The 14471-nt window shown below is 36.8% G+C and overlaps 1 protein-coding gene across 1 annotated transcript in view; it reads left to right on the forward strand.

Annotated features, from left to right (window-relative positions):
• Positions 1–5591: 5591 nt before the first annotated feature.
• LOC120532052 (protein unc-13 homolog B-like) overlaps positions 5592–14471 on the forward strand; it is an 812076-nt gene continuing 803196 nt past the window's right edge. Inside the window, exon 1 of the mRNA XM_039757963.1 lies at positions 5592–5932. Within this exon, the coding sequence (XP_039613897.1) occupies positions 5911–5932 (22 nt within the window). The 5' untranslated portion in view covers positions 5592–5910. The remainder of the gene's footprint in view (positions 5933–14471) is intronic.

Genomic DNA, 14471 nt, shown 5'->3' on the forward strand with positions numbered 1-14471 from the left:
GGCCAAGTCTGCGACCGGACCTTTCTCGTTATTTGTGTTGTGTTTATTTTATTTCTGTTATTTTTTACTTTTAGCATACTGCCCGTAGTGGTTTTGGTGTTCCAGAAATGCCTACCTTTCAAAATCCACATATTTTAATTGTATGTTTGTAATGGTGTACATAAATATTTTTGTAAAATTTTGCTCCTTCTAACAACTTGATCCTTACTAGAATGGCATGCCAGCTTTGAGGAAGTCTTGGTGTAGAATGTTGCTTGAGAACTCCAGCCCCAAGGGGTAAATGAAATTTTAAATTTCCTTTACTAACTTTCATTCAGTTCTGCGGTAATGTGGCAATTATGCTTAGCCATTTTGTAAATCAAAGACAAATAATCAAAATGTTTACCATTATAAACATAATACTTCTTTTTGAAATCACTGAAGTAACTGCTTACGTTAAACTGAACAAGCAAACGCCCTTCTAAATGATGGCCAAGAACTCAACAAAAAATTAGAAGCTACGTAAATGATGCACAGCCTGGACAGGGTTTTTTTTTATTCTTCTGGTTCTCTTTTAACATTTCTCTAAATAAATATTATTTTTTCTGTTTTCAGGTTTAGACTCTATGGAGCCATTAATGAAAAAAAAGAAGATGAGTAAAGACTTGCACTACATATCAAGTGAAAAAATGTCTTGCTGCTATATAGCACTGTATTAATGCAGGTTTCAAATCTTTTAGAAGAAACATCAGCCTCCCTTCTCCAATATCCAGCACAGTTCATTGATGAGCAGTTACAGACACATTGTTTTATAAAGTTCCATGAGAAAGATGAAATACATTTTGCTGATGCTGGCAATGCTAATTGTTTTGTAAATAAAATATATGAAAAGACTTTTAATGATTGTCTCAGATCCATACTGGTAGTGCTTAACCAAATGGAGTCCAATTACAGACTAAATGTTTGTTTTACCTCTTCTGACACAGAAATACAACTCTTAAAGGCCTTAGAATTTTTAATGCATTGTGTACTGTGTTAGTAATAGTGTATTGTAAGAAATATTGAAGACTTGTGAAATCTGTTATCGAAAGCAGTAATGTTAATAATGTATAGCAAATTAAGAATATAGTTTACATAATTTTTTCTTTCCTTTTTTACATTCCTTGTAAATGTGGAAGAAAAGGTTATATGCTTTATGATGACCATTTAAAGAATTTTCTTTTTTTTTCATAAAAAGTATTCCAGCAACACGGAATCCTTCAGCTTACGAAGAGAAATGGTGTGCTGAGAATAAATCTGTGTTCAGGGGGGCAAGTCTCACTCCCTTTGTTTATGTCAATGGAGGAAGATGAAATAGAGGAGACCCTTCAGAAATTTGATTTGCTGTCTGAATTTCCAGAAGAAGAGGAGAGGGAATATGTCTTTAGACTCTTCGTCTTCCTTTTTTCACATATGAAAGACATGCATCTGTTTTTAGATAACTTGAAAGGAAAAAGAAAAATTCCCGTGTTTTGTGAGAAATTGTAACATAAACAACCTGCAATTCTTGCTCTATATTTTATATATTGTTTAACTTTTTTGTAATAAATGTTGTAAACCAACAACATCTGTAGTCGATTGTCTCCAATCTGCACTTCGTAGTGTTATGTATTAAAATAATGTTTTATAAGGCAGGGCAAGGCAAACCTTATTTATAAAGCACATTTACAATAGCCAAAACTGAACCAAAGTACTGTACAAGAAAGGGTAAAAGAAGCAGTTAAAATATACTGTATGTACACACCACAAAACTGCAAGCATAACCAATCATTGCATAAATGATAAACTCAAATTACCACATACATACATACATAAAGTATTTATTTTTAATATTTAATTAAATGTATTAAAAACAAATAACATTCCGTACAAGCAAGTCAAATTTTGCAAAGCTAAATTCAAATCAAGTCAACCCCAGCCCATGAGAAAGAGAGCTTAACCAACAGACAGAGTCATACTTTAACAGAAGAAAAATAAGTAAATACATAAAAGTAATTAAAATAAATAAGGGAATATAATCCACTTCCTCAATTTAAATGTTTATTCTAAAATGTTATTGATTTGATCTTGCCAAAAAGGTTTTAAACAGATCCTCTAAGTGAGAATTAGATTTTTTCCAATTTCAAATAGTATAGAAGATCAGTTGCCCACTGACTTAAAAGAGGGGGGTTAGGATTCATCTACTTGAGCAAGATAAGTCTATGTGTCAATAGTAAAGTCAATTACAGTTTGTTTGTCCTTCCCCAGTTTAAGCCCATCTCGTGGACACCAAACACAGCTGTTAGTGGGTTAGGAGGGATTGTGACACCAAGGCTTTCTGAAAGGCATTTAAAGAATTTGCTCTAAAATTATGTTAATTTGGAACCCCGCCCAAAACATGTGGCCCAATGAGGCTGAAACTTGATTGCAATGTTTGCAGGTTAAATCTTGCCCTAGAAACATTTTAGACCACAACAATTTTTATTTATAATCATGAATTTGCATGAGCCAACATATACAAACATAATGTCAACCTCTTGCATGGTCACATACCAGTGAAAAGAAATTACTTTAATGATGACTTAAAAATGGCCAGAATTGTAGCAGACCTAATATTAGCTGTCAAAGATCACGCCTGAAGCTTTATGATACATATGGAAAGGGGTCCAAGAGCACCATCAGAGACATTCAAACCTTCTGAACTTTTGAACACCACAATCTGTTTTATTCTCATTTAATTTAAAAAATGCCATCCAGGGTTTAATATTCAAGCATGCATGGAGGGTCTGTATTGTCTAACTGTGATTTTAGTGGCAAATAGATTTGAGTATCATCAGCATAACAGTGAAAGGAGGAGACAAATTTGTTAACAATGAAGACTAAAGGTAACATTTATAACAAAATTAAAGCTGTTCTAAAGACAGAATCCTGCAGAACCCCACAAGTAAGAAGAGTTAAAGAGGATGAGAACTCACCCAAGTGAACAGAAAAGCTCCAATTGCTTAGATAAGATTTAAACCATTTAAAGGCATTACCTTAGATGCCTACATATTGTTCAAGCTGGGATATAGAAATCGTAAGATCCACAGCATCAAAACCTGAGGCAAGATCTAGCAGTACAGGAATGGCAGAATCTCTGGCATTGGTAGCTAAGAAGAGGTCATTGTATACCTTGAACAAGGCCGTTTCAGTGCTGTAAAAATATCTGTATCCAGATTGGAATTTTTCCAAAATACTATTTTCATCAATAAATGTTTTTAAATGAGTAAAGACAAGTTTTTCTAAGACTTTAGGTTAAAAAAGGCAGTTTAGAAATTTGCCTGAGATTAGGGGGCCCAGATTTTGTTTTTTAATAAGTTTCTGCACCACAGCATGTTTCAAGACAGCAGGAACACAACCAGAAGTCAAACTAGCATTTATTAAGGTATCAATACTTGGTCCGACAGAACCAAAAAAACACTTAACTAATTGAGAGGGGGCACTGTTTAGGAGGGAATTTGTAGGATTCAGGCATCGAATGAAATCAAAAAACAGAGACAATGATACAGGCTCAAGTGGTCAAAGATAGCAGAACACACAAGGGCAAAAGATGAATCTTTAGTAGGCAGTGTGACTGATGACCTGATAATGTTAATCTTATTTACAAAAATTGATGTCCCCATTTGGAGAGTAAGTTGGGGTATACAAGAAATGACAAATTCCTAATACAAGAAACTGAATATGGCGATTAAAGGATTAAAAAATCACTAAAAAAAACAGATATGTAATTATTGCATCTACTCAAACAAAACATTTCTAAAGTTAAATTTAAAATCTGAATCAATGTGTTAGTTCAGTTCCAAAATACACAAAAGACAGTCTGTGGAAGTAAGGCACATAGGGGAAAATTATTAATAAGGCAAATGTTTACATTTCTTTTGAAAAACAAACAATAATCTCTAATAAGCAATTTAAGACATCGGACTCACTTTTTTGATACGTACAAACATATAAGTTAGTGTCTCTGTCTTTTGTCCTGTTTAAACAGTTACACTTCACTACATGTTATGCCTGTCTTGACTATATATATAACAAATAAATCTGGAATCTTGGTTACTCCATAAAAATATCAACCAAATAAATGTAAATAGCCACTCTTATTTCTTGTAGATAGATAGATACTTTATCTGAATGGAGAAGCCCTAACCAAAACTTCTAAACATATTTTTAATATTACATATATAACCATAATAAATTGTTTAGGGGTAACCAAAATACCATTCATTTATTCGTTCATTCATTGTCTAAACAGGTTTCCGGGGGCGAGACTAGTGCTAGTGCTGGAGCAAATCCCAGCCAGCATACGGCACAAGGCAGTAAGAAACCTTCGACAGGGACTCCACTGAACTACAGGGGAAAAAAAACAAAGAAACTCCACTACAGGGACGACGCATAGCACACAACAAGCACACACTGGGGCCAATTTTTAGCAACACCAATCTAACTTACCTGCATGTCTAATTTGCATGGATGGAAGGAGGATACCGGAGAACCCGGAAGAAACACATGCAGACACGGGGAGAAAATGCAAACTCAACACAGACACGCAAACATGGGTAGCAGATCTGCCACTGTGCCGCCACCATGATACCAACATTATAAAAAATACAGAATAATTTAATAGATATCGGTACTTCATGTATTAAACACCTTACTCATTCAAGTAATATAATTTTAAAACCATTTACCACAACGTGAATTTATTTTTTATGTAATATATCTGTGTTGCTCCTGTAGTATTCACAAGGAGAACAATTATGCATTAAAATGAAAAACCAGGCAAATGTTTGAAGGTTTAATAACTCCACTTGAAAATTGTCAACATTATAATTGCAGTGCAGAACAAAATTAAGAAGTTTTATTTTTTCTTTTACTGAGAACTCGAAAGATTAGACCTTAATTTGCATGCCTGTTGATCATCCATTTTGTAACATTATAAATTAATGTAATAAACAGAACTTTCCCTTTTATTGAACGAGTTTCAAGAAATAATGTAAAAATAATTTCAAATATTTTGAATGATAGAAATAATGTAAAGATAATTTCATATATTTTTAATGATAGAATTCACTATAATAGAAGTTAGACCAACCATATTCATATTTAATATGATGTTTTCTTAACCTAAAAATGTTATGTCCTCTTTGTTTTAATTATCGAAACCTGAATCATATATTATAAAATTGTTTTTGTTTCTAAAAATAAATAAGACAATAATAATTTAAACAGAAACTCGGATTCTTGCCTCGTGATCGGAGGAAGGCATATTAATATCATCTTTTAGGGTTACTTGCTTAATCAACGTTACTACGGTAGTTTTGCAACGAAAGCGATTTGACAGAGGACGGACCCTGAATTTTGAGGGCGTGGAGTGGAAGGTGGCGTGTGGAAGGCGGAGTCTGCGACCTGCAGCCGGATACAATTGGATAGAAATTGAGTTTTCTTTCTGGCTTACGATTGATATACACCTCCTCTGTTCCATTGTTGGATATTAGTATAAGGAGGACAGCCTTTTTTCGCGTTTCGGATTTCTGGTTGGGTATTGGAAGAAGTCAACTCAGCCCTTTGGGCACCGCCTCCCTGGGATGAAACTAAGGTGTGTGTGTGTGTGTGTGAGAGAGAGAGAGAGAGAGAGAGAAAGAAAGAAAGAGAAAGAGGCTGGGAATCTAAATGATTGACTGAACGAGTCAGCGCGCGCCTTCCCGGTTTTGTGCTCATCATGGCGTTATGGGGGTTGCAACAGCTGTTCCTGTATGCGTGCGAGAAGTACAGAATTTAACTCGGAGAGGAAATGTCCTGGATGCTACAACAAACTAATCATATGATTGGACTTTAAAAGCAATTACAAAGCGTTGGAAAGGAGAGGCTGCTATTATGGTTCTACTTTGTGTACGGGGTAGGTTTAATCTACTGTGTTTCCTAAATAACTATAAAGCAAACAGATTGGTGCGGTACTGAATACTTTTGTTTTATGGTTAACGGCTAAGACAGTACTTCCCTTGTATTTTCTCCTTGAATGCATATGTTTAGTGTGCTTTTCAGTCTTAGTAATGTTGGTTAATTAACAAACTGTACTAAACTGGTAATAGCACGGGGAGCGGCCAGTCTTGGTCGTCCGAAAGGTTCACATCGCACGGTTGTCGTTTGTCTCAAAATTATAGTAATATGCGAGGCTGTTAGCGAGAGATGCCACCTGTTACAAAGTGTTCATGTCGGACTGTAAAATTGTACACTTCCACTCTTTTTTTTCTCCTTATCTGAATGATAGCCTAGAGGGGAGGGCACTCTATATTTTGTGCTACGTAGTCCGTAATCATGTTGAAAGATGTGCCATGCCCTTTTAGCGTTAATCCTTCTATTTGATATCCTATTTCAAATAGCTGATATGAAAGTTTTTAATTGACATCCGATTTCTGAGTTTTGATTTTATTCACGTTTGGAGCAAAGGGCGACAGTCTCGAGCATGCCCTTGGATGGAACACCAGTTCAATGATATCAATATGATCACTCACACATTGCATTTTACCGATTTGGCCTCACTAAGTTTATTAAAAAGCTCGATTCGTTTTGCGTTTGTGGTGTTTGGTTTTGGAGTTTGCTATTTTACAACCCATGAGAAGGTACCCAAGCTCGTTATCAAAGCCATCTGTTGCTTTACCATGCTATCCGAATTTAATGCATTTTTTTTAATTTGACATTGCAACGACCCGTCCGAAATTTGATAGTTATATTACTTTTTTGTTATTTTCTAAACTTTACACCAGTTACATCAAAAACGTGTACTATGGCGTAAGTGTTTGGCTTGTTCCAGAGCTAGAGAACACCTAAATACACATGAGGTTAAAAATAATGCCAAGCGGCGTGAAAAGTAAATGCCATTAACGATGAAATCATTTCAATTTAATGCGGTAAAAGAAAGATTTTAGATAAAGTCTCTTTGATTTTTGTTAAACTGGTATGTATAATATAAATCTTTTTCCCTTGGGAGAATTAAGCGAAAGAGAAAGTAAATTTTTTTAGAATATAAGGAAGTTATCTTTGTGGGGACAATTTGCTTTTGATCTACAACCTGGCCGCCCTTTTCAATGCAAGTTATACAGGTAATAATATTTATTCCATATATGGCTTTTTTTTACAACAGTTAAAGCTAAACGTGGGAAAATCATGATTTTACAACGAACTCATTAAATCAGACTGTTCAAGCTTTACAGTTGCAACGCAAACGCAACAAGTAGGCCTTTTATAACGAGGTCATATAATTGGATTAATAGAAAACTTCTAGATTGTAATAGCGCTTCATTGCATTTTTACCGTACAACTGTGTGTCAACAATTTTAATAGAGCATTAATTCAAAAGTTAGTGTTGTTGGATTCTTGTATATCAGGCTTGATCTTAAACATGAAGCAGTCATTAGTCTTTTGAAATAATTTTTGATTCTCTTTTCACATTTTAGCAAAATTGTGAATAACTTGCTTTTTCAATTTTGTTTTCAAAAGGTTGATCACTTTTGAAAATTCAAAACCTCACACTGTTTAGAATACAATAAACTTTTTCATATTCAGCTCTAATATTGTTCTATAATTCACCCATTTTATCGCCATACCAGAAAGCAGTTACTCAAGTTTTTAACTGCAAATTTAACTTTCAACACTTTGGACCCTTAACACATTAAATGCTTATTTCAGGAAAATTATCAGTTACTCTCTTGCTAAATTTTGAATACAGACACAATTTTATTTAATGCTGAAATGTCTTTACTGAACATATGAAGCACTAACCAGGCAATAGGTTACTGAACAAACATAATCAAGATTTAAGGTGACCTATCTCAGCAGCATTACTATAACTACCTTGGGGAAAAAAAACTTGCAAACATCCTTTTCACAGATAAATGATAAAAGAGTAAATTCTTTTTTGTGTAGTTTACTTCTCCATAGCTTTTAACAAAAATTAAGCTTAATTTGCTTTTTTGTAAATATTATTTTTACTAAGAAGAAATCTATAACAATTGCTATTGTGCTTATGTGGATTTCCACTATGTTGCAATCTATTTGGACTGCCACTATGTGTTTAACTAAAGTAGGATAGAAAGCAAAGTCATTGTTTCGAGTTGTAAGTCCATCAGCAGAAACAATTGTGTTCTGAACCGCTCTGCATCATACCATACAGCAACATATTTGAAGGAGATAAGTAGTTTGGGTGTTTATGTCTGCATGTTATGTTTATGTCAGTTCAATGAGCAAAAATAGATTTATCTAATTTCATTCTGCAATTTTCCAGTCTCTGAGTCTAAACACTCCTAGCTCAGAAGAGCCATTCTGGTTGCAGAATTGATGGCAAAGCAGACAAACTGCTGTACCCATGGCACTTTAGCTATCAACAGCTGTTTTCACATGCATTGCTGTTTGCACTGTAATATCCACCATTGGCTTCTGCAACAGTTACCTGTTTCCATGTGCTATCAAGCAGCTTACTATGCTACTCTTAAACTATAAATTGTGTACATTGTTTAAGAAGTACCAGGAAAGTAGCAGTCAGTGGGCTTAATAAACACACTTTTAATTGCAAAAATATAATTTTGTTGCCCAATGTGCAATACATTACTAGCATATTGGGCAACAAAATTATTATATTTTTGCAATTAAAAGTGTGCATATTATGCCCACTTACTGCTACTTTCCTGGTACTTTTTAAACAATGTTTAAAAAATAAAAAGTTATGAAAAAGAAAAGGAAACATTTTAAAAATAACGTAACATGATTGTCAATGTAATTGTTTTGTCACTGTTATGAGTGTTGCTGTCATCAAGGATTTGATTATCATTACTGCTTTCAATCAGGTTCGTATTTTGAGGATGTGTTGTGTTCAAGTTATATTCCGTGTTTGTCAACCGTTGTAAAGATAAGTTTCATTCATTGAAGTGTTCACTACCCAAATCGGTACTTGTGAATCTAAGATGTTTAAGAGGCATTCCCGGTATTAAGTTGTGGATTTGCTTGCGAATATTTAGCAGCAGCGTGTCTATGAACTTAATTTAAACTTAAGCTTTAGACCTTGCTTTCCAATTGATATGTCTACAAAGGCTTGTTCAGATTCAGAGGGTTGTTCCTTTCCTACTGCATCAATAAACAGCTCGTCTTCCTCTTTATCTGAGACATCACACACTGCATGCACGGGTTTACCTTTCAAAGTCCTGCAAAGTCAGTTCATGTGAGCCGCTCGGAGTACATTTATCGAAGGTTCTTAGCTGTGCTTGTGCTATCTCGTGCGATCTTGTGATGTCCACGGCTTTATTTAATGTTAGCTCAGACCCGGCACTTAAAGTTTCTCTCGCAGTTTTGCTGAGTTTGTGCCAAACACTATTCTATCCCTGACCATCTCATCTTCGTTTGCTTAAGCACAGTCCTTCACCTGCGAATATTTAGCGGCAGCGTGTCTATTGGATAGCTGCTGACGGATGGCCTTATATGGGAAGGGACTCAATTACGTGGGAGGCGTGATGATGCGGGACGCAACTCCGCCTCACATGGCGACTGAGCTGCAGGCAATGGCCATATATATGTACGTAAGTAGGTTTCAGTTATGCGTAGAATTTTGAAATAAAACCTGCCTAACTTTTGTAAGTAAGCTGTAAGGAATGAGCCTGCCAAATTTCAGCCTTCTACCTACACGGGAAGTTGGAGAATTAGTGATCAGTCAGTGAGTCAGTCAGTCAGTGAGGGCTTTGCCTTTTATTAATATACTAGCAAAATACCCGCATTTCGCAGCGGAGAAGTAATGTGTTAAAGAAGTTATGAAAAAGAAAAGGAAATATTTTAAAAATAATGTAACATGATTGTCAATGTAATTGTTTTGTCACTCTTATGAGTGTTGCTGTCATATATATGTGTATACAGTGGTGTGAAAAACTATTTGCCCCCTTCCTGATTTCTTATTCTTTTGCATGTTTGTCACACTAAATGTTTCTGACCATCAAACACATTTAACCATTAGTCAAATATAACACAAGCAAACACAAAATGCAGTTTTTAAATGATGGTTTTTATTATTTAGGGAAAAAAATCCAAACCTACATGGCCCTGTGTGAAAAAGTAATTGCCCCCTGAACCTAATAACTGGTTGGGCCACCCTTAGCAGCAATAACTGCAAACAAGCGTTTGCGATAACTTGCAATGAGTCTTTTACAGTGCTCTGGAGGAATTTTGGCCCACTCATCTTTGCAGAATTGTTGTAATTCAGCTTTATTTGAGGGTTTTCTAGCATGAACCGCTTTTTTAAGGTCATGCCATAGCATCTCAATTGGATTCAGGTCAGGACTTTGACTAGGCCACTCCAAAGTCTTCATTTTGTTTTTCTTCAGCCATTCAGAGGTGGATTTGCTGGTGTGTTTTGAGTCATTGTCCTGTTGCAGCACCCAAGATCGCTTCAGCTTGAGTTGACGAACAGATGGCCGGACATTCTCCTTCAGGATTTTTTGGTAGACAGTAGAATTCATGGTTCCGTCTATCACAGCAAGCCTTCCAGGTCATGGAGCAGCAAAACAACCCCAGACCATCACACTACCACCACCATATTTTACTGTTGGTATGATGTTCTTTTTCTGAAATGCTGTGTTCCTTTTACGCCAGATGTAACGGGACATTTGCCTTCCAAAAAGTTCAACTTTTGTCTCATCAGTCCACAAGGTATTTTCCCAAAAGTCTTGGCAATCATTGAGATGTTTCTTAGCAAAATTGAGACGAGCCCTAATGTTCTTTTTGCTTAATAGTGGTTTGCGTCTTGAAATCTGCCATGCAGGCCGTTTTTGCCCAGTCTCTTTCTTATGGTGGAGTCGTGAACACTGACCTTAATTGAGGCAAGTGAGGCCTGCAGTTCTTTAGACGTTGTCCTGGGGTCTTTTGTGACCTCTCGGATGAGTCGTCTCTGCGCTCTTGGGGTAATTTTGGTCGGTCGGCCACTCCTGGGAAGGTTCACCACTGTTCCATGTTTTTGCCATTTGTGGATAATGGCTCTCACTGTGGTTCGCTGGAGTCCCAAAGCTTTAGAAATGGCTTTATAACCTTTACCAGACTGATAGATCTCAATTACTTCTGTTCCTAAATTTCTTTGGATCTTGGCATGATGTCTAGCTTTTGAGGTGCTTTTGGTCTACTTCTCTGTGTCAGGCAGCTCCTATTTAAGTGATTTCTTGATTGAAACAGGTGTGGCAGTAATCAGGCCTGGGGGTGGCTACGGAAATTGAACTCAGGTGTGATACACCACAGTTAGGTTATTTTTAACAAGGGGCAATTACTTTTTCACACAGGGCCATGTAGGTTTGGGTTTTTCTCCCTAAATAATAAAACCATCATTTAAAAACTGCATTTTGTGTTTACTTGTGTTATATTTGACTAATGGTTAAATGTGTTTGATGATCAGAAACATTTTGTGTGACAAACATGCAAAAGAATAAGAAATCAGGAAGGGGCAAATAGTTTTTCACACCACTGTATATATATGTAGATATGTATATGTGTGTATATATATATATATATATATATATATATATATATATATATATATATATATATATATATATATATGTATGTATGAATATATATATGTGTGTGTCTGTGTGTGTGTGTATATATATGACAGCAACACTCATAACCGTGACAAAACAATAACAATTACATTGCCAATCACGTTACATTATTTTTAAAATGTTTCCTTTTCTTTTTCATTACTTCTTTAACAAACTACTTCTCCGCTGCAAAGTGCGGGTATTTTGCTAGTAAAATATATATGGAAGTGAAGGTTTGTGATACGGTTTGCATATTTGTAGTTGGAGATCCACAAAGGGAGAGAATGAATCTCGTATCATAAAGTACTTTTTATTCATGAGCTTTCAGCTCCTGCCAGGAGCCGTCATCAGAGGATAATGATTAGACATTGTGAAGGATGGCCGGCCATTTATCCCGGCCAATACCCCCAAGCCGCCAGGTGGAGCCCTCCTTGCAGCATGGAGGTCCCCAGAAGACCAGCAGGGCATCATGGACAATGGAGTTTTATGCAAAGCCCTGCTGGATGCCGTGGGGGCCACAGGAGGGAGCTGCAGGGAGGACCGAGGGCTTCTTCGTGCCCTGTGACCCGGAGGTTCGTCATAGGAAGAGCGACGGACTTCCGGGTTGAAGAAAAGGACTATTTACCCTGACCCGAAAGGAATAAGGACTTGTGGACTGTTGGGCAGAAACACCTCCGGGTCAGGGAGTATAAAAGGACTATGGGAACTCCCAGACAATGAGCAGAGCTGTGTGGAAGGGTGGCAACGCGTCTGGGAGCTGGAGGATTGGTTTATTGATAATTATTGTGATTTATATGAGTATTGTGGTGGAGTGTGCTTTGTGCACTGTGGAAGAAAAATAAAGTTAACATTTGGACTTTTACCTGGTGTCTGGAGTCGTGGACAGGGGTTCAAGGGAGCGAGAGCGCCCCCTATCGTTCACAACATACAAGAATCAAAGGCAATATATAGCAAAATTAGGAGGGAGGGGGGTAAATGAGGTGTGGTTAGGAGGGTGTTGGTCGTAAAGTTTTATTTATTATGAGGATGCTGTTGTTCTTACATTTGCATATGCTGGGTTTGTGTCCAAATGTCTGTTAATGGCGTTTTCGTTTGATAGTCAAGATTCAGCCAGCTCTGTGGCACTATTAGTACTGGCCTTAAATCTTACTTGTACATTGTCCCAGTTAAATGTTTGTCCGGTTGAATTTGTGTACATAAAAATCAGTAATCGTGAGTCCTTCCTTCTGATGGCATTTCGTTGGTTCTGTATATGTGTTGTGATTCTTTTTGACGTTTGTCCTATGTATACAGCTGGGCAAAAACTGCATGGAATGCTATAAAACTGTGTTTCGTGTCTCTGCTGCCGATTTCTTGTTTTTTGAAATTAAAAAGGACAGTGTGCAGATTGTTTGTACGTTTGTGTGCTATTCTGATGCCTGATTTGGACAGGAAACATGCTGCACCTTTTTACACTCCGTGATGATAAGGAAGTGTTTGCCAGAGGGTGTGTGTGTGTATATATATATATATATATATATATATATATATATATATATATATATATATATATATACACACACAAACATATACATACACACACACACTAGACCCCTCGCAAAGTCGTGGTTCAGGGTTTGCGGTCTCAGTCGTTCGCAGATTTTTTTCTTAGAACCTAACTATTAATTGTTAGCGGAAAGTGCAAATATCCTCCGCATTATTTTATGGCTTTTTTCATGGTAATACTGTGCTATAGAGAGAACAAGAAGCAACCGCTGAGGGAAACGATGTTTGGGATGGTGAGAGTAGCCAATCCGAGAGTGTTATTCATTTCTCCTTGCTGCTGATTGATTGCTGCCATGTGATGTATCTGCAGGTGAGTGGGTTTACCATCGCGGTTTGGGATGGTGAAAGTAGCCAAGCCGAAAGCGTTTATTCATTTCTTCTTGCTGATGATTGACTGCTGCTTTGTAATGCTTATGGTTATTCGTAAACGCACACAATCGCCTTGCACCTTCTAAGGCTTCTGGAACTGAGTCCATGCGCCAGAAGAAGTTTAAAACACTCAAGGGGAAGGTTGAACTACTGCATTTGCTCCGGGAACTAAAAAGTTATGCTGCAGTAGCGCGCCACTATGGCATTAATGAAAGCACCATATGCTACATAAAGAAGAACGAAGTAGCGATCCGGAGTACCGTATCTGTAAGTTTCTGTGATAGTGCCAAAAAGGTAATGACCGTAAGGAATAAAAATATCGTGAGGATGGAATCTGTCTTGGCACTGTGGATCACCGACTGCAGGAAGAACGTTCCCTTGGACGGTAACATCATCTGTGAGAAAGCACGGAGATTGTACCAGCAGTTCGCTACAGGAGACAATGTAGTAACTTCCTATCACAATGTTCCTGAAAATAAAGAAAAGCCAGCAGGAAATCTCACCAGAAGAAGACCTGTACAAAGATACGACGACTCCTGAAGCGCCTGAAGAAGAGGCGCCACCCGAGGAGTTTTAAATCCTGCGCATCTTACTGCACAGCTACTTCACCATCATCAATATCATTCCCCATTGGTGAGTACCTGTACATTTTACTGTATTTTAATTAAATGAAATTATGTATTTACTTATAACAAAGAAAACTACAACGCATACCAAAGAAAGCGCGATTGCATGAATTACAGTACATATAGCGGTAACATTGGTGTTTTACATTCTAGCACCGCGGGAAACATAACAGTACAGTACTGTACAGTATATGGGTTTACCTTTACATTCTGTTTTTAGGTAATGTATAAAGGTCATTTTTGAGGTAATGTATTATTGTATTAAGCTGAGTTTGCAACAAAATTAAAGTGCTTTGGGGGCATACTGTATGTAGGGTTGAGACTATAAAAA

This window comes from Polypterus senegalus, chromosome 7 (assembly GCF_016835505.1).
Source record: "Polypterus senegalus isolate Bchr_013 chromosome 7, ASM1683550v1, whole genome shotgun sequence".
NCBI lineage: Eukaryota > Metazoa > Chordata > Cladistia > Polypteriformes > Polypteridae > Polypterus > Polypterus senegalus.